General features: G+C 46.8%; 1 protein-coding gene across 1 annotated transcript; it reads left to right on the forward strand.

Annotated features, from left to right (window-relative positions):
* Nucleotides 1-2980: 2980 nt before the first annotated feature.
* LOC122111153 (HLA class II histocompatibility antigen, DR beta 4 chain-like) lies at nucleotides 2981-23439 on the forward strand. Its single transcript, XM_042683890.1, has 6 exons — nucleotides 2981-3144; nucleotides 15501-15770; nucleotides 19308-19589; nucleotides 20553-20663; nucleotides 21981-22004; nucleotides 22646-23439. Exons 1-6 carry the CDS (start codon nucleotides 3045-3047, stop codon nucleotides 22657-22659), a joined length of 801 nt encoding a protein of 266 aa, XP_042539824.1. The 5' UTR covers nucleotides 2981-3044; the 3' UTR covers nucleotides 22660-23439.
* The last annotated feature ends 1745 nt before the right edge of the window (nucleotides 23440-25184 follow it).

Genomic DNA, 25184 nt, shown 5'->3' on the forward strand with positions numbered 1-25184 from the left:
TATCTGAAACACTAATACCTTTTAAGATAAATTTCTATTCCTCCAATTTGGCATCAGTATATATTCCTTTTACTCCTTCCAAAAATGGTACAAAATGTTATTTGCGGAGATGTTATAAAGATTACATGAGGGGCTGGGAAGGTGGCTCAGTGGTAGAGTGCTTGCCTTGCATGCATGAGGCCCTGAGTTCAATTTCTCAGCACCATATAAGCAGAAAACAGCTGGAAGTGGCGCTGTGGCTCAAGTGGTAGAGCGCTAGCCTTGAGCTGAAGAGCTGAGGGACAGTGCCCAGGCCCAGCGTTCAGGCCCCGTGACTGACAACCAACAACAAAAAGATTACATGAGGTGATTAAAAAATGGCTTTATAAGGATGTGCAGCTATTGATTTCATTTTCTAATATTGATCCAGTATTTTCTTCCCATAGCCAGCAGGTGGGGAGATGACTCTCAACAAACTTCTCTTTTCTCCTCAGTCTTCTGCTCACCACAGAATTTAACTTTTCTATCCATAGTGAGATATTAGCCTCCAAACAATGTCCTTTTGATTTAATCCTGGATAGGGATTTTCCAACTATGCTTGACTGGAAAGGATCAAGCATCCAAAGCAAGTGAGAAAGGTGGGTCCCTGACAGCTCATGGAGCCATATCCTGTTTCTTTCCCCAAACTGCAAGTATTCTTCTCACCCCATGCTTCTAACCCAGCCCACTCGACATTCTCACAGGGTGTGGGGAACCAGATCTATGCTACGATTATTACAATGATATTATTACTTGTTAGAATCAACTAAGTTACTTTATCCATTGCTTGCATAGGAAATTAATTGACACATAATAGATTTTCATAAAGTATCATTGCTCAGAAAAATGATCACTTCATCCTGAAGCACAGAGTTTAGGATCCAGGAAAGAGAAGCAACCAGAGGTTTAAGGACTGAGTCTAAAACATTCCTTGTTTCAGAGTGACTCTGCACAAATTTGCAACGATACCTGGTCTTGATGCTCAAAGCTGGTGCTCTACCATTTGAGCCACAGAGCCACTTCCAGCTTTATACCGGTTAATTGGAGAAAAGAGTGACTCATGAACTTTCCTACCTAGGCTGGCTTTGAGCTGTGATTCTCTGAGTAGCTAGGACACTGATATATTGGTTCCAGGCCCATCACAGCTTTATATTTATGCATTTCCTATTTGCTAGAACTTCCCATATAAGCATAAGAATCCAGGCATGACTATTACCCTAAATTCTTAGTTCCTGCAATCCTCACCCACATTTTGTTTTATTCTGCAAATATTCTTTCCTTACAAACCACCTGCAATGCCCCAATTCTTCTCCTAAATTTTCACTTTTTTTTTTACATCAACATGTAACTTAGTCATTGAAAAGACCTTCTGGTCAAGTGTGTCTGCTAGAGATAAGTGATGCTTACTAACTCTCTCCCCATTGGTTATAGGAAATAAAAAAGAGAAAGGATGGGGATTCCCCATAAATGCCTCCTACACTCCTGTGTCTCCTCCAGAAAGACAGAATCAATACCCAGATGGATAGGATTGATTCATTGATCTCTTTGCTTTAAAAAGAAAAGAGAAACATTTTTGTTAGCATATACTGTTTGTTCAAATGAGTGGCATTGAGACATTTCCATACATGCATACAAACACTTCCTACATGTCTTTCTCCCATATCCCTTCTTCCATTGTTGAAACAATTTCCAACAGATTTTCTTGTTCGGTTTTCATACATATATACCAAATATTACAATTATATTCACTCACCTTTACTCTCTCTTCTTTCCCCTCCCCTCCCACGAGCATCTACCCCCTAACAGGACTTGTTCTACATTTCTGCCATTTTTGAGTGTGTAATAATTGTTCACTGTGGTGTTAACCATATGTGTGTGTGTGTGTGCGCGCGCGCGCACATGCACACACACATAGTAACTTTAACCAGATGAACTCTCTATATTGCCATCTCTTTCCCCATTCCTCGGACCCTCAACTGCTCAGCAGATTCTAAAACCTAGCTAGGTTGAATAAAAAATGGCATTAATACATCAAGGAATCCTTGATTACAAGTGAAAAACTCAAAAGAATTAATAGATTCCCAAAGATATACACCAATTCAAAGAACGAGGGTTTATATTCAGACTCCATTCTGGTGACCTTATTCTACACTCCACAGATTTCTGGACAAGTGATTTTCTGACTGGAGCTTGCCAGGACCTTGCATCTCTCCTGCTGCCCTGCGATCCTTAGTCTGTCCTCTGTGTGACTGCTTGCAACTTTGGATAACCACAAAGACCCTTGTCTATGCATTTTCTGAGGTGACACTAAAACCAGCAAGACTTTCAGTTTCATTAGCTTATCAGAGATATCCCTAGCGGAAGCATAGATTGTGCTCTCCAATCAACAGCTGCCATTCTGTTGTGTCATCTGTTAACGGCAGAGATGGCTCCTTGATGTGGACACAATTTTCCAAGTACTGTCTTACAGAAAAGATCTCAGAATCTTTATTTCACATTGGAGGGGTTATATAATTTATCCAAATCGACAGCACTAAGTTATTGTACAGTAAGTACCAGACTGCAGTCCTTCTAATCTGCCATTGTCTGCCTTTTACCACTTTCACTCCTAAACAAAAACATACAGGCAGTAGTTGTCCAAATAGCTATCTTTCATAAGTAACTGAGTGTGTTCCCTACAAGGCTCAACCTTCTGACTACATCACTGACTAGCACCCGACTGGCTCAGGATAATGACCCTAATGAAATAATTTAGATGCATATGGGTTAAATAGTTAAAATATTAAGTAAAAACCATTCTTATGAAGAAAGAAATGGTTACATTTCAGAAGAGCACATTGATATTAGATCTCTACCTAGCAACAAGTGATGTTTTCCATCTCTACTGCTGATTGGCTTGTCCACATTAAGCTTGGCCAATCCAGCATCAAAGCAATGAATATCTTGGTTATTATTTGGAGTATCAGTAGAGAAGGGTACATAGTTCTCACTGCTCTCTTCTAACTAGTTTTCTCCTGATCTCCAGCATGCTGTGCCTGTGGCTCCCTGGAGGCTTCCACATGGCAGTTCTGATGGTGCTGCTGATGGTGCTGAGCCCTCCTGTGGCTTTGACCAGGGACCTTCAACGTAAGTGCATTATCTTGGGTGCTGAGCTACTATGGGTGGGGGAAGGGAGGCGGTAGCTCCCTCATTTTGTCTAGGACAAATCCCATAGTAGTTGAGATTTCTTCAATAACTTCTGACCTAACTTGTATGAAATCCAAACTATTTCCACAAACAGTAATTGAATGCATGTCTTCTTTATGAGATCTGTGTAAGGCGCATATATGTATAAATCATTTCTTTCTAGATCTTCTCCAATAAAAAATGCCTCACTTTTGATTATATTCCATCCAGGCTGTAGTCTATTTTATATGTTTAATTCTGTTCTATTTTAGTCCATTTTGTGTGTACAGTTCTGTTCTATTTTAAGTGTATAATTCTGCTCTTTTTTATTGTTCTAATTTTAAAAAAGTTAAGCATTGAACTAGCGAGGTTTCTCTGAAAAATGTCAGAAGGCCAGTGAGAGTTTGCGCCAAGAGTTGCACTTCATATTTTCTCTCTTTGCCCTTGAGCTCTAGTGTTCTTAAAACCTGTGTCCTTGTGCTGGGGATGCCTTGAAGAATGCTGGGGTTAGTGATCTCTCTCTCTCTCTCTCTCTTTCTGTTAGTTGGAGGGCTTGAACTTAGGGCCTGGGTGCTATCACTGAGCTCTTTTCCTCTAGGCTAGCAATCTACCACTTTGAGCCGCAGATCCACTTCTGCTTTTTGAGTGGTTAATTGGACTTAAGAGTCTCATGGGGACTTTTCTGCCTGGGCTGGCTTTGAACCTTGATCCTCCTATCTCAGTCTCTGGAGAATCTAGGATTACAGGCGTGAGCCACCGGTAGCCAGCCAGCTAGTGATCTTTTTATTCTTGTGGTCAGCAGCTTGTAGCTGAAGCAGAGTTCCTGTGTGCTTGATACAGTGTTACGGACAATGAACAGCTGTAATTGTTCCCTAGTGACTTAAAGTACTTAAGGCACCTTTCCAAAAAATTTGGTACAGGTTAGGGTTTACTTTATGAATTTGTTCTTACCTTATGTGTTACCAGTTTCTCCTACATTCTCTGGATTGAGACCACAAGCTAGGATTGAACTACCTTGAATAAAATATATGAAAATCTAATTTTTAAGAAGTCAAAATAGTGAAATATCAGCAATTATTTCTGGAAACACGTGAGATTGACCTCAGGACCTGATTGAACTGCGGCTTGCAATGCAAGGATTTTACCACTTGAACTATGCCCCAGTCCCAAATATCAGCAATGGAATATGCTTTAAACAGCACAGAGCAGCATGGGATACAAAGAAAACCTGAAGGCTGCTTTCAACTCATCAGGCTAGACACCAATAGGCAAGGAAGGGAAACTTGTGGTCTTAAATATCAAAGGTCTGTTTTCCTTTAAGTAGCCATGTCTAGTTAGTTACCTCTGTCTTCCCTTCTTCCCTTCTCCTCCTCCTCCTCCTCCTCCTCCTCCTCCTCCTCCTCCTCCTCCTCCTCCTCTTCTTCTTCTTCTTCTTCTTCCTCCTCCTCCTCCTCTTCCTCTCTTCCTCCTGCTCTTCCTCTCTTTTTTCCTCCTCCTCCCCTCCTCCTGCTTCCTCCCCCTCCTTCCTGCTTCTTCCCCCTCTTCCTCCTCGTCCTCATCTTCCTCGTCCTCCTCGTCCTCCTCGTCTTCCTCCTCGTCTTCCCCCTCGTCTTCCCCCTCCTCTTCCTCCTCTTCCTCCTCCTCCTCTTCTTCTTCTTCCTCCTCCTCTTCTTCCTCTTCCTCTTCCTCTTCCTCTTCCTCTTCCTCTTCCTCTTCCTCTTCTTCTTCTTCTTCTTCTTCTTCTTCTTCTTCTTCTTCTTCTTCTTCTTCTTCTTCTTCCACTGCTACTACCAAAAATCCATGAGCTTTGCACAGGTCCTTAAAAGATCCCTCAGAGATCATGCAGTTCATTTCTTTGATTATTTTGCTTTTTTCCTTAACTGTGGACACTTAGAAGGAAGAGAAAGAGAAAATTTGTCTAAATTTCTCTGGAAGTAGAAGACAGAGTATCTCATCAAAATAAAAGAGCTTGAAATACTTTTTGCTTTCCAGGCCAGCCACTGTGGTCCATTTCCAGAACCTTGGTGGTTTCATTTAGATGACAGGCTCTTGAGTAAGTTATATACTGTCCTCTGACTCAACGCAACCTTCTCTGATGACAGGAGAGTAAGATAGTAAGCTTCTAACAAAAAAAGAAAGTTGAAGAGAGTAAAAAGTATTTGGGGGGAAATGGCATCAGGATTGAGGAAGAAAAACAATTAGATTTAGGCAACTATAGTTCTCAGGGAACTCTCTCTGAGAAAGTGGCATTTAGCTGAAAGAAGAAAGAGAAAAAGAAGGCAAGTGTCTTCATTTAGGGTAGGATGGCAGAAGGTGAGGTGGTATGGAGATAAGTCAGGAGCCCAATCATACTAGGCCCTGAGAAACTGGAAGTGGATTTGTGGTTAAATTAGTAAAGCAACAGCATTGAGTGAAAAACTAAGGGGCAGTACCCAGACCATGAATTCAAGCCCTAGGATCAGCACAAAGGAAACCTAAATTTTATTTAAGCTCCTTTGAGGTATTTTAATTCACATTGAATTAAAAATAATTTTAGCTGATATACAAGATTGGATTATTGTGGTTCGGAAGTAGATAGACCATTTAGGATAATAGCAGAAATCTCCAGGAAAGGCAAGCCTGTGGCTTGTCATCATGAAGACAATGACAAATATCTGATGGGGGGCTGGAAAGGTAGCTCAGCGGTAGAGTGCATGCCTTGCAAGCATGAGGTCCTGGGTTCGATTCCTCAGCACCACATAAACAGAAAAAGCCGGAAGTGGCGCTGTGGCTCCAGTGGTAGAGCACTAGCCTTGAGCTGAAGAGCTGAGGGACAGCGCCCAGGCCCAGAGTTCAGGCCCCATGACCGGCAAAAAAAAAAAAAAAAAAAATCTGATGGACTTGAGGGACAGGGCTTTGCATGAACTATGCATTAACCATAGGGGGTGGAGAAAGGATTAAGTTTATTCCTGAGCATCTTGGCTTCATAGTCAGGAGGATGGTGAAACTTTCTGCAGAGACAGGCAAGACAGCAACAGGACATGGTTTCAAGTGGACAATTACAAGCTAAAAGTTTTGTTCAAGGCCAAGTATGAGATGATTTTGAAATGTCTGTGTGGAGCTGTTAAGGGTCAGGTGAACATAAGAGAGCTGAGTTCAGGGTGAGGCTAAGGTGGGAGGAATTATGTTGAATCACTGACACAAGTACTGGGCTAGATTTCAAGAAGTCAAATGCATTACTTAGGGAGAGATCGTATGTAAGAACCAAGAAGGGTGGGGCAGCAAAGGGACTGAGAAGAGCACCAGAGTAGCAGAGATCCTGGCAGAAGAGCAAGGGGAAGTGACCCATGGGAATTGAAGGCAACTGGAGGAGGAGAAGGAGGGGGGCAGGAATGGCCAGTGGTGGTGAGGGAAAGTGGGACAGGGAAGTGAATCCTGGATCCTCTGTACTTGACCTTGGCTGTAGGAAGAGTGTTGCGGAAGAAACTGGGTTGCAGGGATTGAAGAAAGAACTGAGGAAGTGAGGGTTGGAGAAGAGATGGCTAAGTAGTTTGCCTGTGAAAAAAGGCTGTGCTGTGGGACAAGAGTCCTTAGAAAATCTGAGAGAAGGGGCTGGGAAGGTGGCTCAGTGGTAGAGCGCTTGCCTTGCATGCCTGTGGCCCTGGGTTCGATTCCTCAGCACCACATAAGCAAAAAGAAAAAAGCCGGAAGTGGCGCTGTGGCTCAAGTGGTAGAGCGCTAGCCTTGAGCTGAAGAGCTGAGGGACAGCGCCCAGGCCCAGAGTTCAGGCCCCACGACCGGACCCCCCCCCCCCCCAAAAAAAAAAGAAAAAGAAAATCTGAGAGAATATGAGAGCAGAAATTAGTCTAGATGATACAGAAGCACTGGGCAACACTTACCTGTCTGCTCTGGAAAAAAAAGATCCTTTTCCCCACAGCTATTATTTATGAGTGACTTAGAATATGTTTACCATATTTTAAAGAATAGAGTGATAAACAGATCTGCTGTTTTGGCATGGAGCATTGAAACATTTTTGCAGGCCTATCTATTTCAGCTTGTCAGTTAGCAAGTAGCAATTGTCATGCCTGAGGCATTTATACACCTATGTATCAATGCAAACTAAAACTTAAAGGGTTTAAGTAACTCACCCACAATCACACAATTGGGGCTTGACCCAGATTACAGGCCCATCAGAGTAGAGGGGAGACCCCTCCCTTCTGTACTGGATACTTAGGGATGAGCTTCTGTGTGCTGCACAGTCCAGTACACCAGTGCTTCTGCACCCAGATGCTGAAAATGGAAATTAGTAATAAATTTGTTGAATGATGAAAAAATTATTCCAAGATTTAAAGAATAAATTATTCTTCTGAGTGTGTGTTCATAAAGGTGATTAAAATGGAAATGGTGCGTGGAGCTGGAGTCTGGAGGACATTTTTTGGCTTTGAATCATGATCCTCTAGATCTCAATCTTGTTGAATAGCTAGGATTACAAATGTAAACCAATGATGCCCAGCGCGAATACGATCTTCTCAGTTTCTCCCATTCTGTAAGGTCCTGACTACAAACATGAGAGGTTCACACCTGGCTAGGGGTGGTTCTAGGATGAGCATTGGGAGCTAGAGATTGGACACCAATCCAATCGCAAGTAGTGCAGTGTTGAATAGAAAGGAAGTGAGCGTGGAAATAGTGGATCAGTGACAATGGCAGGGAGAAGAGGGAATATGTTGGGAAGATGACAATGCAGCTTAGTGATAACAAAGCCATAAGTGAAATGATTGGCAATTTCTTGTGTTGACCAACTGAAAACCTATCTATATACCCCAATACATTCAAATATATATATATATACATATCCACACAAATATGCACACTTATTCATGAAAATTCTAATATTAAACATTTTAGTACATGTGTATCTATATATTCAAGAGAACTGCAAATCAAAGTCTTGAAAACCAGTTAAGAATACATTCAATAAAACTAGCAGAGTCTCCACACACAGTGTATGCATTCATTGTGCTCTTGTTTGAGGACATGAGAAGATGAAGTATGATGAGGATACAACAAATCTAAACATTTCAAAAAAGGTAGAGGACTTTTCGATAAAGTTTAGCCCTCTATCAGTTTGAGCCACAGAGCCACTTGAGATTTCTGGTGGTTAACTGGAGATAAGAGTCCCACTGATATTCCTGTCAGGGCTGACTTCAAACTGTGATCCTCAGATCCCAGCCTCCTCAATAGCTAGGATTACAGGTGTGAGCCACTGGGGTCCTGCTGTTGTTACTGATGATCAGCTTTCTGTCACTGTGACCAACTACCTCACACAAACAAATGACTAGGAGGAAAGGTTTCTTTGCAGAAGACAGATTTCAATCCAGGGTCTGTTAGTTCCATTGCTTTTGGGCCTGTGGTGAGGTAATACATCATGGTGGGGGGTGTGGTGGAGGAAACTGCTCACTACATGGCGGCTAGGAAGGAAAGAGAAAATGTCCTCTCCATCCTTCTATCTCATTTCCTATTTATGAAAACCAATGCCCTCACCACACTCTTCCTCTGGCTCACATCCTCCTACCCTTCCCTGTCAAACCTCAAATGTGACTCCCCACAGTCCTTCCTTGCCTCCCAATTCCACGTTGGTTCTTCTTGCTATTCTGGTCATAGAACTCCATATTCTGACACTTGCATTTCCTGGATAATTTCTGGACTATCGGCTCTTGTGCCTCACTTTCACTCATTTAAGCTCAAGGACAAATGTTGAATTTTCCCTGTTTGAATTCCCAAGGGCAGCCCAGGCCTGCCCCAGGATCCAAGCTAAGGATATTTCCACAGAATGTTCCAGATAGGGCTTGTGAAGAAAGGGATGAAGAGCTGTGGGCATGAGAGGTGGAAGGAGTGGATGGAGGCTCCCAGCAGGAGTGGGGCAGGGGCTGTGAGGGCCAAGTCCTTACCCAGCTCCTGCTTGGTGGTCCCCAGCACAGCACCCAAGTGGAGGGGTGTGTGAGGTGCCATGTGGTGTAATGTCACAGGGGTCCCTTGCCCTCTGGGCTTGTTCTGCCTCTGGGGTAGGAAAGGTGAATGGGTGGGGTGCTGGTGTTTGGGGAAGTGATTACATCATGGATCTTGCTTTCCATATCTTCTGGTTCTGTAATGACCTCAGAGTGAGAAAATCCATGGAGGCATGGTTAAAGGTGACAAAAGAGTTTAATTTACAATAGAAAGGGGGCCTGTGACTACCCTGTCCTGGGCTAGCTACCCAGAACCAAGAGCAGCCTCAACCTCCAGACCTCCAAACCGCCAAAGAGGCAGCCTCTACCTTTATTAGTGGTTCTGCAAACCTCTAATTAGTTGGTCTGCCAATCTTCAAACCTCCAGGTCTCCGAAGGGGTGGGCTTTTCCTTTTCCTTCCTTCCTCCTTCTCTGCAGGCCTCTTGCCTCCCCACAGGCCTCTCTGCAGGCCTCTCCAGAGGCCTCTGGACTTTCCACAGGCCCTGCACACTCTGCTCTGGGAGGTGCCTCTTGCTGTCTCTCTCTCTACCATCTCTTTCTCCACCCCCATAACTCAGAATACACAGCCTATATATAGGTTGACCCTCCCCCACTCCACTGGTTCCAACGGCCCACTGACACCCTGCCCAAAGCTGCCCACTGCCCAACTGCTCCTTGACACCCCTTGCCCTCCAGCAGCCCGGCCCTGGGGCAATGACATCAGCACAGGGCTGGCCAAACTGCCGGGTGGTCCTCACATTCCCCACTGGTTTTCATGTCCAATCAAATCACTGATTTTTTACATCCTTCTTTTGGGGCAAACCCTAAACTCCCCTTTCCCCTCAACTAACAGGCTTAAAGTACAACAACTTCAACAGATAATAACAAGCCACCTGTACAAAGGAATGGGCAGAAAAGCTCTCCCCATGGGAAGTCTTAGTAATGCATTAAGAACAAGGAAGTGCAACTATAGCAAAGCATCATATCCCTGTTAGAAACGTTAACTCTTAGTAAGCCTTATGTTTAGGGATCCTCTGAGTATCTGAACAGACCATCTTGCATCCATCTCTGGATATTGTTCGACTGCCTTTTTCACTTGAGTGATGGCTCCAATGCTGTTTTCCTGCCACTTTAATAGCGACAATGTAGTTTGCACTACTGAGTAAGGTCCTTGCCACCTGGGCTCCAGTTCAGGAGCAGATGCCTTTTTCCCCACACCAGCTGCCAGGTGACAAAGAGCGGGGGGAGTTTTTCTCAGGAGGTTGATGAGCTTCAGCTACCAAAGGACAGGCACGCAACAGAACATGTTGCAGTGACTGTAGAAGATTGTGGTTAGACATTTCTGTTAGTATAGCTTCCCCCAGTTTAGGAACAGAAGGGGGCAGTCTATCATAAATTACATTGAAGGGGATGGGTAAGAGGTGTATCTTGCTTGGAGGAGAGCAAAGGGGAGGAGGTTTACCCAGTCATGGCCAGTCTCTGTAATTACTTTAGTTGAAGTTTCCTTGAAGGTCCAATTAATTCTTTCCACCTGTCCTGAACTCTGAGGTCTATAAATACAATGTAACTTCAAATTTATTCCTAGGGCTTTAGCTAATAATTGAGTGGTTTGGGTCATGAAGGCAGGCCCATTGTCAAACTCCACTGCTAAGGGTAAGCTGAATCGAGGAGTTATTTCATGGAGTAAGTTTTAGCTGTTATGTGAGTGGTTTTGGTTTTTGTTGGGAATGCCTCAGCCCAGCCTGGAAAATGTCTACTAGTACTAGCAGATACCAAAACCCATACTTTCCAGGCTTTACCTCCATGAAGTCCACTTCCCAAAAGTCACCCTGAGGTTCCTCTCTTATGCACCCTCTCCACATGTTCTGTCTCTCCAGCATTTACCTGTTGGTACCTTTCTACATTCATTTCATAGGCTTGGCAGGCTGAGGCCCCACTGGTTTTCAAGACAGTTTTAGGCAGTACCTGGGGTAAGTTACCAGATATAAGCAGACATAGAAGGCTTGAGCCTGTAAGCACTTTTCACAAGTGTAGTCTCCATATTTGCACACATTACCACTGATTTTCTTGCTTCTTCCTTTCATCTTAATGAGGCCCCACTGATTTTGGGGCAGCCTTACAAGTTACCTGATAGGCTCAGTTGTTTCCCTGATCATCAGGGGTCTCTAATTTCTTTAACACCTGTTTAGTACTCTGAACCTCAGTCTGGAGCTTGGAGACTTCTTCTGTCTTATTTTGGTTTCTTCTTCCTCCTTTTCTCTCCAGCTTGCTTTCATGATCCAACCTCCTTCTCAAAGGCCTCCTTAACCTGCAAGTGTTCTGCCAGGGCCACAGGAGAGTTGCTTTGATTGTCCAACTGCTGCTGCAGCCTGCTCCCAGCCTGCTGCTCATTCTCACAGCTCCTTTGCTTGCTCTTCAGCTCCTCCTTTAAGCTCTCCACAATGCCATTGAGAGACTTTTTCAGCACCTCCACCTGCTCCATTGGGACATGCTGCTTCTGAATTAGACTTTGTGTGGTGAGGATCTTGGCTGTCTGTTTGGCCTTTTCCTCTAATAGCTTCCCTTCCTCATTCTTCACTCCAGTGTATTTGTTGACAGATCTTTCAACAGTTTGTTTCCTCTTCTGTTTTTCTGCCTACTGCTCTTTCCATTTCTTGGGCATTCCCTATCAGAGGATTCGTGTCCTTTAACTCTTTCTGGTGAGTGACAATCTCCTTCTTGAGCCTGTTGTTTTCCTGCTCACTTTTCTTGGCCTCTTCTATACAAATGTGGAGACTGTACTTGCAAAAAGTGGTTCCAGGCTCAAGCTTTCCATGTCTGCTTATATCTGGTTATTTGTCACCTGGTAAATTGCCCCAGGCCACTGACTAAAACTGTCTTGAAATCCAGTGTGGCCTTAGCCTGCCAAGCCTATGTAATGTGGGTAGAAAGTTGCTAACAGGTAAATGCTGCAAAGATGGAACATGTGGAGAGGGCGTGTAAGAGAGGAACCTCACCTGGTGAATTGTGGGAAGTGGACTTCATGGAGGGAAAGCCTGCTCACTTTTCTTGGCCTCTGCTTTTCTGACATGGCACTTCTGTGTCTGCTCCACTATCTGCTCTTTTATTTCTCTCTCTGTTGTGTTGAATTCCTGCCTCCACTCTTCAAAAGCTGATAATGGGCGTGCACCCCAGCCTAATACATTCTTCTATCATGTCCAGCTCCTTCTTCCAGGTCTTGATCTCCACATGCAGCATCAGGATCTCCTCCTGGCCTGGCTTGTAATCAGCCAGGACGGCAGCGTTGGTTCCTGTGGCTCCTTCAGCCTCTGACCCGTGCCCCCCTGCTTGGGCTCCTGCTCACCCAGGATGATGTACTTGGCTTTCATTTCATTCTCAGAGTTTTCCAGGTTCCTTTTGAGGATGTGGTTCTCATCTTTGGCTTTTACAATTCCTGGATTATGTCTTCAAATCTTTTCTTCATGTCCAATAATTTTCTCTTGGTTCTCTCCAGCATGCTGTTGAATGTGCTTTTAGCCTCTCTGTGGTTCTGACTGGCATGTACTGGAGGTGCAGAGTCTTCTTTAAGCCAGTGTTTTCAGACAGGAGTGCGTGAATTTTTCTTGGTCCTCACCACATTTTTCGTTCAGTTCAGAGAGCTGATTTCTTTTTTGGTTGTGGGGCTTGAACTCTGGGCCTGGCACTGTCCCCGGGCTCCTCAGTTCAAGGCAAGGACACTTCCACTGGAGTCATGACACTAACTCTGGTTTTCTGGTATTTAGAGGTAAGAGTCTGATGAATGTTCCTTCCCAGGCTGGCTTTGAACTGCGATCCTCAGATCTCAGCCTCCTGAGTAACTAGGGTTACAGTCGTGAGCCACCAGTGCCTGGCCAGAGATTTTTAAGTTCATCAAGGTTAGATTTCAGAGCCCCAAGCTCCTTTCCATGTTTCTCAGGAGACATGGACAATGTTTTCAGGCAGGTAACTCCCTAACTTAACCTGTCATTTTCCATCTTTGGACGATCCTTTTTCAATGTCTGTTTTCCTTGTAATAAACACACTAGTCTAGTCCTAGAGGTTCCCTACTGGCATTTAGAAACAAGTCATACCATTGCCAAGGGTTTCTTTATCCCTGTCCTGGTGTTGCTACTCTATCTCTGTTATTAAACACCCGCTGGGCAACCACAACCACCTCAGATAACACCATTCCCTCAAAACTGTCTAACCTTTCAAGGTTTTTTCTAATATCTGGGGCTGACTGGGTAACCAAGGCCATGTTTAGGGCTCTCTGCTTCTCGGGGGCCTCAGGACCTGTAGGCATACAAGTCCTATAGCTGCCAAGAGACATTTAGAACAGCAGTGAGGGAATCTCTGGGAGCTGTATTGTCTGACTCACCTTAGATGAATTAGTTGGCTTCCTAGCTGCTGCCCGTATCCCTGCCAACAGAGCCTGGCAATAATTGGTAAGCGCCTCCTTACCTCAATCAATGTTGGACTCCCAGCTTGAGTGAGTCTGGGTAAAGATTTGCTCCAAACGCACTGGGTCATCAGTGGGAAAACCATCTGGTCCAAGGACTGCCTTCAAGGCACTGAGCCAGATTTGTCTCTTTCCTCCAAAGTGAACAGCACCTGTAAAAGTTGCTGGCAATCGTCCCAGGTGGGCTGGTGTGTGACAAACACTGTTTTGTTGTTTGCAGTTATACAGGCCACTAGTTGTAAAGGGAACATACCCTAGAAACAGGGCCTGCCCACAGTCTCCCCCATGCTCCTGTCTCAGGGGTGGTAAGGGGACTGCACCACCTTTACTACCTCAGGCTGGTACAAGGAACCACTTCTGGCATGGGGTGGGGGTGGGGACTTCACATCTGAGGTGCTAATGGCAGAGAATAGGAGGGGGAGTGCACCAGTGGGTCTTCCTCTGGGGCCTGTAACACTGGGGCAGAAGATTTTTCAGTTACAGTTTCACCTACAAGAACCTTAGCACATTGTTTTGCCAACCTGGAAAAAGGATTAAATAGAGGTATATACAGGATACAGATAGAACTACTAAAAACAGACAGACAAGTAGCCTCACACACTCAATCCACATGTCCCACATGACCCAGATGACCTCCCAAGAAGGTCTCAGATGACCTCTTGAGGAAGCCTCAGATGATCTCTTGAGGAAGTCCCAGGAGGTGGAGGGCAACACCTCATCCCGGCCTTGGACTTGGGAAGTAGTGCTGTGTCCAGCCTTCCAGTGCGTCTCTCCAGACGCAGGCCTACCCAGACTTACCCCTGCAGAGTTTCCTAATGACTCCTGTCTATGTTGGTCCTTGGGAAACAGATGCTGGAGGGAGGCTCTCTCCCCTGAGGGCTGAGGTGCTCACCTGTGAGGGGTTTTCTGGGGGCCAAGGCCTGCTGCCCTCCGGATGGATTATCTTGCTGGGGTCCAACTGTACTGACGTGGGAGTGAGACAATCCTCAGAAGCAGGGTTATAGGTGACAAAAGAATTTTATTTACACTAGAAAGGGATCTATGACTAACTTGTCATGGGCTAGCTACCCAGAGCCAAGAGCAGCCTTCACCTGCAAACCTCCAAAGAACAGCCTCGACATTTATTAGTCGGTCAGCAAACCTATTAGTCGGTCAGCAAACCTCCTATTAGTCGGTCAGCAAACCTCCTATTAGTCAGTCTGCAAACCTCCTATTAGTCGGTCAGCAAACCTCCAAACCTCCAGACCTCCAAACCTCCATTGGGGCAGGCCTTTCCTTTTCCTTCCTTCCTCCCTCTCTGCAGGCCTCTCCACTCTCCCCAGGCCTCTCTGCAAACAGCAGGCCTCTCCAGAGGCCTCAGGACTTTCCAGTCTGGCCCCACTCTGTTCCCAAAGGTGCCTCTTGCTGTCTCTCTCCTGTTTCTCTTCCATCCCCCCCTGCAGAGGGAGACCTTCGGCCTTGCTGGAATGACAGAACTAAGGCTGCTTTACTTTGGGCCCAGAATAAGAACCCTGGGAGGGAGAGCTCGCGCTTCTGATCCTCTCCCTGCGGGGAAGGGAGGTTGTAGATTCCGAATAGAAGGTAGAGAGGGGAGGACTGTTCCACGTTTTGTGGGGAATGGGTGGAAATTTCCCGGGTCTGCCGCCTGCTCTGTTCTTGGTGGACTTGGTGATGTCAGGTGCCTGACTCCGGAAGTGTGCGGGACCCGCCCCGCCCCGCCCCGCCCCGCACCCCCTCCGCACACAGGCGGCTCTGGGCGTCCTCGTCCTGGAGGGTCACTGTCCCCTCCGTCTCGTGTCTAATCGTCTCGGGGTCCTGCAGGGAGCTGACCCTTCAGAGCCGAGTCCTGGGGTCAGAGGTCAACGCGGCCCTGCAGTAACCGCTCCTGTCCCCGCAGCGCGGTTCCTGGAACAAGCTAAATTCGAGTGTCACTTCCTCAACGGGACGCAGCGGGTGCGCTATCTGGTGAGATGCTTCTACAACGGGGCGGAGTACGTGCGCTTCGACAGCGAGGTCGGGGAGTACCGCGCGGTGACCGAGCTGGGGCGGCGGGACGCCGAGTACTGGAACAGCCAGCAGGACCTCCTGGAGCAGAAGCGGGCGGAGGTGGACACCGTGTGCCGACACAACTACGGGGTCGGGTACGGCTTCACCGTGCAGCGCCGAGGTGAGCGGGGCCGGCCCGGGGAGCGCGGGGCGCGGGGCGCGTGCGTGCGGGGAGGGCGGAGCGCGGGGCGCGTGCGTGCGGGGAGGGCGGAGCGCGGGGCGCGTGCGTGCGGGGAGCGCGGAGCGCGGGGCGCGTGCGTGCGGGGAGGGCGGGGCGCGTGCGTGCGGGGAGCGCGGGGCGCGTGCGTGCGGGGAGCGCGGGGCGCGTGCGTGCGGGGAGGGCGGGGCGCGGGGCGCGTGCGTGCGGGGAGGGCGGGGCGCGGGGCGCGTGCGTGCGGGGAGGGCGGGGCGCGGGGCGCGTGCGTGCGGGTGCGCGTGCGCCTGCGCGTGTGTGCGCACGTGCCTGTGCGCCGCCCGCGTCTGCTGCCAGCCTGAGAAAACGCTCAGATCTGAACCCAAACACAGAGCAGAAGATGATGGAAACGAATAACTTCCAGACGCCCTCCCGCCCCTCTGCCCTCCCCCTCCCCCCTCCCTGCTTCTTACTCTCCCTCCCCCTCCCCTCCCCTCCCCTCCCTCCCCTCCCACCCCTGCTCATTCCCCCTCCCCTCCTCCTCCCCCTCCCCGTCCTCCTCCTTCCCTCCCTCCCCCCCCTCACCTCCGACCCTGCCCTGCTCCCCATCCCCCCTGCCCCTACCCTTCCCCTCCCTCACACCCTTCCCCCTCCACCCTTCCCTCCCACCTGGCCCCGCTGCAGGCTCCCTGCTCCCCCCTCCCCCTCCGTGTCCTGCTTCCAGCTCCTCCCCTCTCCCCTCCCCTCCCTACCCTCCCTCCCCCTCCCTTCCTATTTCCCTCCCTCCCCCCTGCTGTCCCTTCCCTGTCCTCTGTCCCCCTCCCCCACCCCCTCTCCCCTCCCTCCCTCCCCATTTCCCCCTCCCCTAACAGTTTGTCCTCCCCTCCCCCTCCATCCTTCCCCTCACTCCCCCCCCCTTTTTTTTCTTTTTCTTTCTTTCTTTGTTTTTTTTTTTTTGGCACAATTCAGGGTGGAACTCAGGCCTCCGGCCTGAAAGTCAGGTAGGTGCTCCACCATTGGAACCAGGTCTCCACCACCTCCCCTCCTTGATTATTTACAGTGAGGATCCACTTTATGCCCAGGCTGGCCTGTGGGCCTTCTGTCATCAGATGACAGGTGAGGGCTCCAACCCACCCCTGCCCAGGAAAATCCACAGGTCCTTGACATCCACTCATGAAAGGCACTTCAGGAGCCTTTCACAAAAACAGTCCACAAGGGCAAAGTTTCAGCAAGGACTGTTCTTAATATAACAAGGGCTAAGCAACTGTTCACAATACCCAAGATAAGAAACAACCCAGATGCCCCACAACAGATGAATGCTTCCATAAATTGTGGTACCTATATACAATGGAATATTACGCAGCCATTAAAAAGAAAACAATGGCCTTTGCAGGGAATCGGATGGAACTAGACCAAATCATGATGAGTGAGGTAAGCCCAGCTCAGAGAGACAAAGGCACATGGTCTCCCTGATATGTGGACGTTAAATTCAAAATGAGACAAGATATGGCAAGGTAAACAGTACTCAAGCAACAAAGGAGCTCTTCTTAATTTATTGCATTGTTTTTAGACGACTCCATGTTCTTGGCCCCACATATGGAATACACATGTGCACATCTGAGGGAAGCCAGGAGCAGACACAGACTCAGAGGGAAACAGGGGGTAACATAGAGCAGAGGCCATCAGCTGCGCTGGACATGGATGAAAGTGAACTAAGCAACTCAAGGACAGTGAAGGGAGGGAGGGAATGAGAAAGAGGGAATGGCTCATACTAAGCAAAAAGAAAGAAATGTACATGTCTCCTGATTTGGGAGAAATAGTTATATCATCAAAATGTGTAGACTTCACAAGTGTTATGAACCATGATAATGACAGTTTGCCTTGTGAAGGTTAAAATGTGGCTTGGTGCCAGTGGTTCACGCCTGTAATGCTAGCTACTCAGGAGGCTGAGATCTGAGGATCATGGTTCAAAGCCAGCCTGGGAAGGAGTCTGTGAGATTCTTATCTCCAATAAACCATGAGAAAACCAGAAGTGGCACTGTGGCTCAAGTGGTAGAGCACTAGCCTTGAGCTGAAGAGCTGGGGGATAGTACCAAGCTCAGAGTTCAAGCCCCATGACCAACAAAACAAAACAAAGGTTAAAATGTGTTTGGTACTTTACCTAAGTATCACTGTTTCACAATATTGTGAAATTTATATAATCACTTAATCTCAACAAAGAAAATTTTTTTAAAAAGAAGGGCAAAGCAAAGAGAAATGGAAAATGAGAGATCTATAATTCGTGGTTCCCACATAGGAAAGGGTGGTGAAGAATCAAGATGGCAGTGGCCTTCATTCTTCCTGGTGGGTTGCACGTGGTTGTGGAGCTCCTCAACTCCTGAGCATTGCACCATGGTTCAGTCTGGCCAAGACGAGTGCTGCTCATGTTCTAAAATATGAAGAAGGTTTGGAGCCTATATAAACCTTCGGGAAATCGTTGAGCTTTAGGCAGGGCCTCTTTTTCCCAGATTTGCCTCCCACTGTCCACCTCTACCCACTGATGGAGCTGGCAGGGTTTTGCACCTTCATAGGAAGGGCAGATTCAGATAGCAGGTCTCAGGTCTCCACTCTTGAACTCAGCACCTAACAGAAGGTATAGTGGTCGGGAAGTTGAACTGCTTTTTCCTCCTCTGGAGTTAACGTCTGACTCTGCTCATGAGAGTTATTTGAAACAACATTATCGCCGGGCTCCTTATGTCTGCATCTCACCTCACTTCTGCAGGAGTCTCCTCCTGTCACGGGATGACAGCCTCCCGCCATTGCACCCAGTCTCCTAGCTGGGATAATAGGCCAGTGGCACAGCACCCCACCACTGATAGAAAAAGGGGATTTCCTCAATTCCTTTCAACTGATTATTTTGAAATTATCAGTGAATCCAAACGAGAAAAAGACATATTTAATCTCTGACTACCTGACTACTACCACAAATACATTACCAGAAATTCAGGGCAGCTAAGGGGACCTCAGTTCTTATGCTGGGCCAGAGAAGACAGGCAAGGTGTGCACATGGTGAAGGTGAGGGGAAGAATTATCAGTAGAGAAATGAGAAAGGGAGAAAGAGAGCCTGTGTCATGGACATGCCACAGGAAGACAGAGCATAAGCCCATCCAACCACCTTCCTTCTCACAGAGCCTGGCCTTGGCTTAATCCAGAGAATTGGAGCCGTTGAGACAGACACATGGTTATGACTCTCCTTTCTGGTTGCTGTAAGGTCATGGAGCCAAGGATGAAGAGCCCCATCTTTAATTCTTCATTCGTTGTTTTCGTGTCCCTCATTCTTTTGTGCCTGCATTTCATTGTCAGGCAAGTTTTATCCATTTATCCTACCATCTGCAAGTCCTGTAGCCTGCTTTTCCATGGTGCTACCAGTTAGAACTTGTATCACCAGCCGGGACTGAAACCTGGGAATGTTGGACAAACACAGGAAGGCAGCAAACCAATGAGGATTCTGCTGCTTTCTGACTTATTCTGCCTTTTCTTCCCCAGTTAAGCCTGTGGTGACCGTGTACCCCACAAAGACTGAACCCCTGCAGCACCACAACCTCCTGGTGTGCGCTGTGCATGGATTCTACCCAGGCAACATTGAAGTCAGATGGCTCCGCAATGGCCAGGAGGAGCAGGCTGGGGTGGTGTCCACAGGCCTGGTCTACAATGGAGACTGGACCTTCCAGATCATGGTGATGCTGGAGATGACCCCCCAACAGGGGGACGTCTACACCTGCCACGTGGAGCACCCCAGCCTGGACGGTCCTGTCACCGTGGAGTGGAGTGAGTGAGCATGTTGGTGACTGTATAAAGCCTCAGGCCAGATGCAGACCTGGCTGCCTGCGGAGTGCAGGGCTCCTCTCCCTACAGCACAGCTTCAGGATTCTCTCCCCACACTGGATTCTCACCCATTCCATGCTCTCTCCCTCAGCATAGGTCACTGGGGGCATGGGGCTGAGATGTTTCTAGAAACACCCATGAGCCATGGGGACATGAGTGTGTCAATCAAGACACTGTTCTGAAAGCCCTGTGACACCACAGATCCTAGTTACCTCCTCAGTCCTGGCCCAGCCTCAGCCTCAGGGCTGAGCTTATGTGTGGGTGCTACTGTCTGGGTTGTTCACTGTGATCTGAGAAGAGTAGCAATGCAGGGTCCTTCCTGACATGAGGTTCATCCAGTCTCAGCTCTGTCTGCCATTAGCTCTGTCATCCTTTACCAGCTCTGTAACATGACTGAGTTCCACAGTTTTCAGAGACCTGGTGGCTCTTCAGCCCTGTGACAATTACATGAAGCCAGTGTATGAACCTTTCAGTGACTAAGGTTGATGAGCATGTGTGTGTGATCATGCTAGTACTAGGGCTTGAACTTAGGGCCTTGGTGCTTTCTCTTATCTTCTTTTCTCAAGGCTAGCACTCCACTCCTTCAAACTCACTCTACCATCTGAACCACAGCTCCATTTCTGGCTTTTGGGTGCTCAATAGCAGATAAAGCCTCACAGACATTCTTCTGCCCAGGTTAACTTCTAACCACCATCCTCAGATCTCAGCCTCCTGAGTGTCTAGCATTATGGGCATGAGATACTGGCACCTGGCTCAGGGTGACTTTTAATTCTCTTGTTTCCACGAATGGCTAAATCTCATTCATCTGGGGCAGGCTTTGATCTGCTCAAGAGTCTGACTCTCGGGGTCTCATGGGAGAATTTCTGATGTCATACACGTGTAACTAATCCTGGTGTCTCCTTTCAGAGCCCCAATCTGGATCTGCGCAGGGCAAGATGATGAGTGGAGTTGGGGGCTTTGTGCTAGGGCTGCTCTTCCTGGGTGCAGGGCTGTTCATCTACCACAGGAACTCAAAAGGTAAGGAACCTTCTGTCAGAAAGGAGAGGTGAGCCACCAGTATGGGCTCAAGGATTTCCTGGGTGACAGACCTGCTGGGCTCTCCAAGCAGGAATGGAGGGAGCAGCAGTGCACAGGTTGGGTGGAATTTAAACAAGACTTAGAGGGCATTCACATGGGTCACATTACATGGACCATGGGAATTCAGGGGGTAGAATCAGTTCCAAGAAGAAGATTTTGAGAAGGTGTTAGATGAGGTACAGGAATTGGGGGGAGAGTCATATTCCAAGAAGGAGGAGTAATGAGCTTGTTGCAACTGGGGGAAAGCAATACAGCACTGGGGAAATGCAAACGTAACAGATTTTTGTGAACAGGTAGGGATACAGGAGGGGACCTAATCGCAAGCTGACCCTGGGTCCTTCCACCTTCTCGTGGCTGAGAATCGCAGTGCACTGATTTTTTTTTTTAAGAAAAAAAAAGTGGTATCACTGAGATTAGTTCTGAGGACAGCAAGGCACCTGTGGAAAGTTTCCTGTTCTCACATGACCTGAAATGCTCAGGAAATTCTGCAACTCTCACCAGAGAATGCATGAGGGTGTCCCTTAGCTTCACTGAAAGCATGCCATGGTGTCTCCTGAAAGGAGAGAGAATCATGAGCTGAAAGTGTTTATCAAGGATTAATTTTAGTAGAACAAGGTTAAAATAGAGAGAGACAGAAAGCTAGGAAAACATTTCCAGTTCCCTATATGCAGGAAGTGGCACTTAAAGGTTCAGAATGGCAGCAGTTCCCTGCTGTCTTCCTTATTGGGAGCTGAGAGAATAGGCGTGGGCATGTCATCTGGCAGCCTCCACCCAAGCAGAGGATCTCAGTGGCTCATATGTATGTTGCTTATTATTCTAACATAGACAGATGCCCCTGGTCCTACCTGAAACAGGGGAACAATCCTAGGTGAGCTTTAGGACTTCCTCTGTTCCAGACAAGCCTCTCCTCTTGTCTATGTGCATTTGCAGAGCTATTTCCTCACTACTTTTTTACAAAACCATTTTAACAGAGAAGGCTTTGGCAGCCCCTTTCAGGTCTCTTATCTTTAACATTTGAGTGGATGGAAGTTTCACTGCTTTTTGAGTTGCTCACTGGTTTGAACTTCTGAGTCTGGCCCTTTTTCTATTTATTAAAAAGAAGAAACTTTCCCTGTCTCTTCTATGCCAGTCCCCCATCTCTCCTGCCTCAGTGGTGTTAGAGAAGTCTCAGGGGGCAGGTGTGAGTCGTGGGTGCTGTGTTTGCAGGTGGAATGGCTTCTGTAGAGTTCAGTGTCTGTCCTTTTGTCTCCATTGCAGGACACTCTGGACTTCAACCAGCAGGTAACGTTCTCTAATCCTACAGCAAATGACACAAGGCAGAAGTACTGCCATAAATCTGCAATCAAAGTTTTGATGAAGCAGAAATATAAACTAAGTCTTGTTCTCTTTAAGATTTGTTTCCTTTGTGTTCTTGTGCTTCTGACATTCCACTTGAGGGCCTAGTGCATGTTAGACAAATCTGTACCACTGAACTGCACCCCATCTCCACTCTGAGTTTAATCAAAACTGTGCTAGAGCCAGAGATGGCTGGCTGTAATCCCATGCCTGTAATCCCAGCTACTCAGGAGGCTGAGAACTGAGGATCCTGATTCAAACCTGGTCAGAGCAGGAAAGCCCATGAGATGCTTAAGTCCAATTTACTACCAAGAAGCCAGAAGTGGAGCTGTGGCTCAAGTCTTATAATTGCAGTGTTGAGCAGATAAAGCCAAAAGACCGTGCCCTTAGTTCCAGATTCACAAGTGGTACAAGCAAACCAACAGTGAAAGACAAAACCCAGCTATGCTGTAAAATACCATTGGCTGAGGGTCGGTAGAAAGTCTTCCCTCCTCCTTCCCACATGCTATAATGAGAAGCACTTATGGTGGGAAAGCAGCCATTTTCTGAGTTAGGTCTGCACACTAACTCTCCTCTGCCTCCTGCAGGACTCCTGAGCTGAAGTGAAGGTGGACAGCTGGGAAGGCAGGACCTCTGCCCCTACCTCTCCTCATGACATCACTCCAGCTTGGCTCTAATTCTTCAGAGAGCAGTAACGCTTTCTCTGGACCTGGCTTCATCCTAGCTCAGTGCCCAGTAGATCCTGTCCTCCCTGATGGCTCCCCCAGCCCCTGTCCCTGAGCTGGAAGCCCAGTGCAGACTGCAAGGTCTGCTCTGCACTCTCTCTTGGCCCTTTTGCATTCAAACCTTCTGCCACCCTCCCTGCCCCCATTCAATCCAATCTGGCCTGTGTCACAATACTTCATTTTATGTTTCCCTCAAATAAACATGGAGCTAAAAAATTTTTCCCACAGGAATTTCCTACAGTTTCTTGTTTGTCCCATAAGAAATAAAATATGGTATTATATGTATTTTTCTGATATTATGAGAAGAAAGAAATTCAGACATATCAAAGTTATTCTGAACCAGAAACAGATTCTGATTTGATATGTTTTTAATTTCCTCTTTATTACAATATCTATCCAATCATTTTCACTACTTCAGAAACTGTAGATCTCTATATGATGATCACTTTTTCTGCAGTTCAATTTAGAAGAATAAGTATAGTTTTCTGTGTGTGTAAGAACCCTGTCCTTTATTTTAAAGTGAATGATCAACATGATACATATAACACATTTGTTATTCTAAATTTTGATTTCTACTCTGGATAGTTAATGGTCATTTGTGGTATATCTTCTATTATATTAAAAAAGTAAAAAATATGGAGAGCTATTTTAAGGTTTAAGCTTGTGCTTCTGTTTTTATCTGGTGTCTTTTCTGTTCAGTGAAATGGTGGCACTCAGGTAGACATGGTGGAATCAAGCACATACCAGATAATTCCTTAGGATAGAGAGGCAAAATGGGATAAGGAAGGGATATATCTATCCTCAATGGAATAAGAGAATGAAAACTGAAAGCAGGATAAAGGGATGGAAACCTTCTTACAATAAATTTAAGGGGGGCATGTGTCTAAGGCTGATTCTGAGTAGCCTATATGGTCGCTGAGTCCCTGTGCAGTGTGTATGGAGGGTGGTCTTTCGTTGTTGCTAAGGTAAGTGCACAGATTCTCTTCAGAGCTTCATGCCACGTGGATTGCCTCCCATCAGCCCGGTGTCTATTGACATGCATTCAGGGGCCACTGACAGCAGTGAAAGCAGCAGATAAACCTAGAAGCCTCTTAGTCTGTTAAATGGTGCCTCTGGACTTCCTTTAGTTTATCAGCCATATCCCTAAATATTAAGAAGAGGAAAGTGAGTGAATGCCCTCATAATCTCCAGTGTACATATGTGAAAATAGGCTCATGTAAATTGAGGGGTGGATAGGATTGGGAGAGATGGGGTAGAACAATGAAAGGGGGACATTGGTCAAGGTGCATTGTACATACAACTGACATGTTGCATTGTTTCTCCCATAAAAAATAAGAAATAACTCTTTTTTTGGGGGGGGGCTCTGGTCATGGGGTCTGAACTCTGGGCCTGGGCGCTGTCCCTCAGCTCTTCAGCTCAAGGCTAGTGTCTACCACTTGAGCCACAGCGCCACTTTCGGCTTTTTCTTTTTGCTTATGTGGTGCTGAGGAATTGAACCCAGGGCCTCTGGTATGCAAGGCATGCGCTCTACCACTGAGCCACCCTCCCAGCCCCAAGAAATAACTCTTATACAACTATTTAAAGATAATAATTCAAAAAGTAAAGAAAAATAAGCATGAATAAAATGCATTAATAATAATCAACTGTATAAATTTAAAAAAATCTACTGTGAGAAGTTACCTGATAATTCCCTTCTACAAAACCCAGTCAAGGTAAGATTAAACTTTCCTGATTTGGAGTCATTTTCTCTCCATTTCTTTCATTCCTCAACACCTCCACACACAGAGTTCTCCACGTGGTTCTTTCCTCAAGTAACATGCGAATGGAACATATGAATGCCTCACACTGGTTAGCACAGAGATGAATCTCCATACTGGTTCAAGCCAAGAGTTCTACTTGTAACTAGATCAGACTTCAGAGATAAAAAATTGAAACAATCCTTTTTAATAATGGAAGTTCTGAATTTCAGAACCTTCATAGAGAAACTCTGCCCAGCAACTGATGATGGCATCCACTGCTCACATGCAGATTTGTTTTTTCCACATTGAGATCACTCAATCCAGCACAAAACCAAAGAATACCTTGATTCTGATTATTTCTGGTGTGGATGGAGAAGGTTCATAGCACTCCCTGGACGAAAATCATCTGCTCATCATCTCCCATTTTCCAGTGCGATGTGCCTGTGTCTTGCCTCCCTGGTGGAGCACGCATGTTAGCTGGAACAGCACTGACGGTGTGGAGTCCTCCCCTGGTGTGGCCAGGAACGCTCAACCTCACTGCACACAGGAGGCTCAACCAGGTGGCATTGTGGGAGGAAGGGTGGTAACGGGGCCACTGTTTCCAGGCAGCATCTTTTAAAATGTGGGATGCTTTTTGTCAGGTGGCTACCTATGGTTATCCT

Source organism: Dipodomys spectabilis, unplaced genomic scaffold (assembly GCF_019054845.1).
Source record: "Dipodomys spectabilis isolate Male_0828 unplaced genomic scaffold, ASM1905484v1 ptg000085l, whole genome shotgun sequence".
Lineage (NCBI taxonomy): Eukaryota > Metazoa > Chordata > Mammalia > Rodentia > Heteromyidae > Dipodomys > Dipodomys spectabilis.

Excerpts from the sequence above, each read along its gene's own strand:
- LOC122111153 (XM_042683890.1), top strand. The coding sequence starts at position 3,045 with ATGCTGTGCCTGTGGCTCCCTGGAGGCTTCCACATGGCAGTTCTGATG. Across the intron at positions 3,145-15,500 it reads TTTGACCAGGGACCTTCAAC|CGCGGTTCCTGGAACAAGCT; the intron begins GTAAGTGCATTA and ends CTGTCCCCGCAG. Across the intron at positions 15,771-19,307 it reads CTTCACCGTGCAGCGCCGAG|TTAAGCCTGTGGTGACCGTG; the intron begins GTGAGCGGGGCC and ends TTTCTTCCCCAG.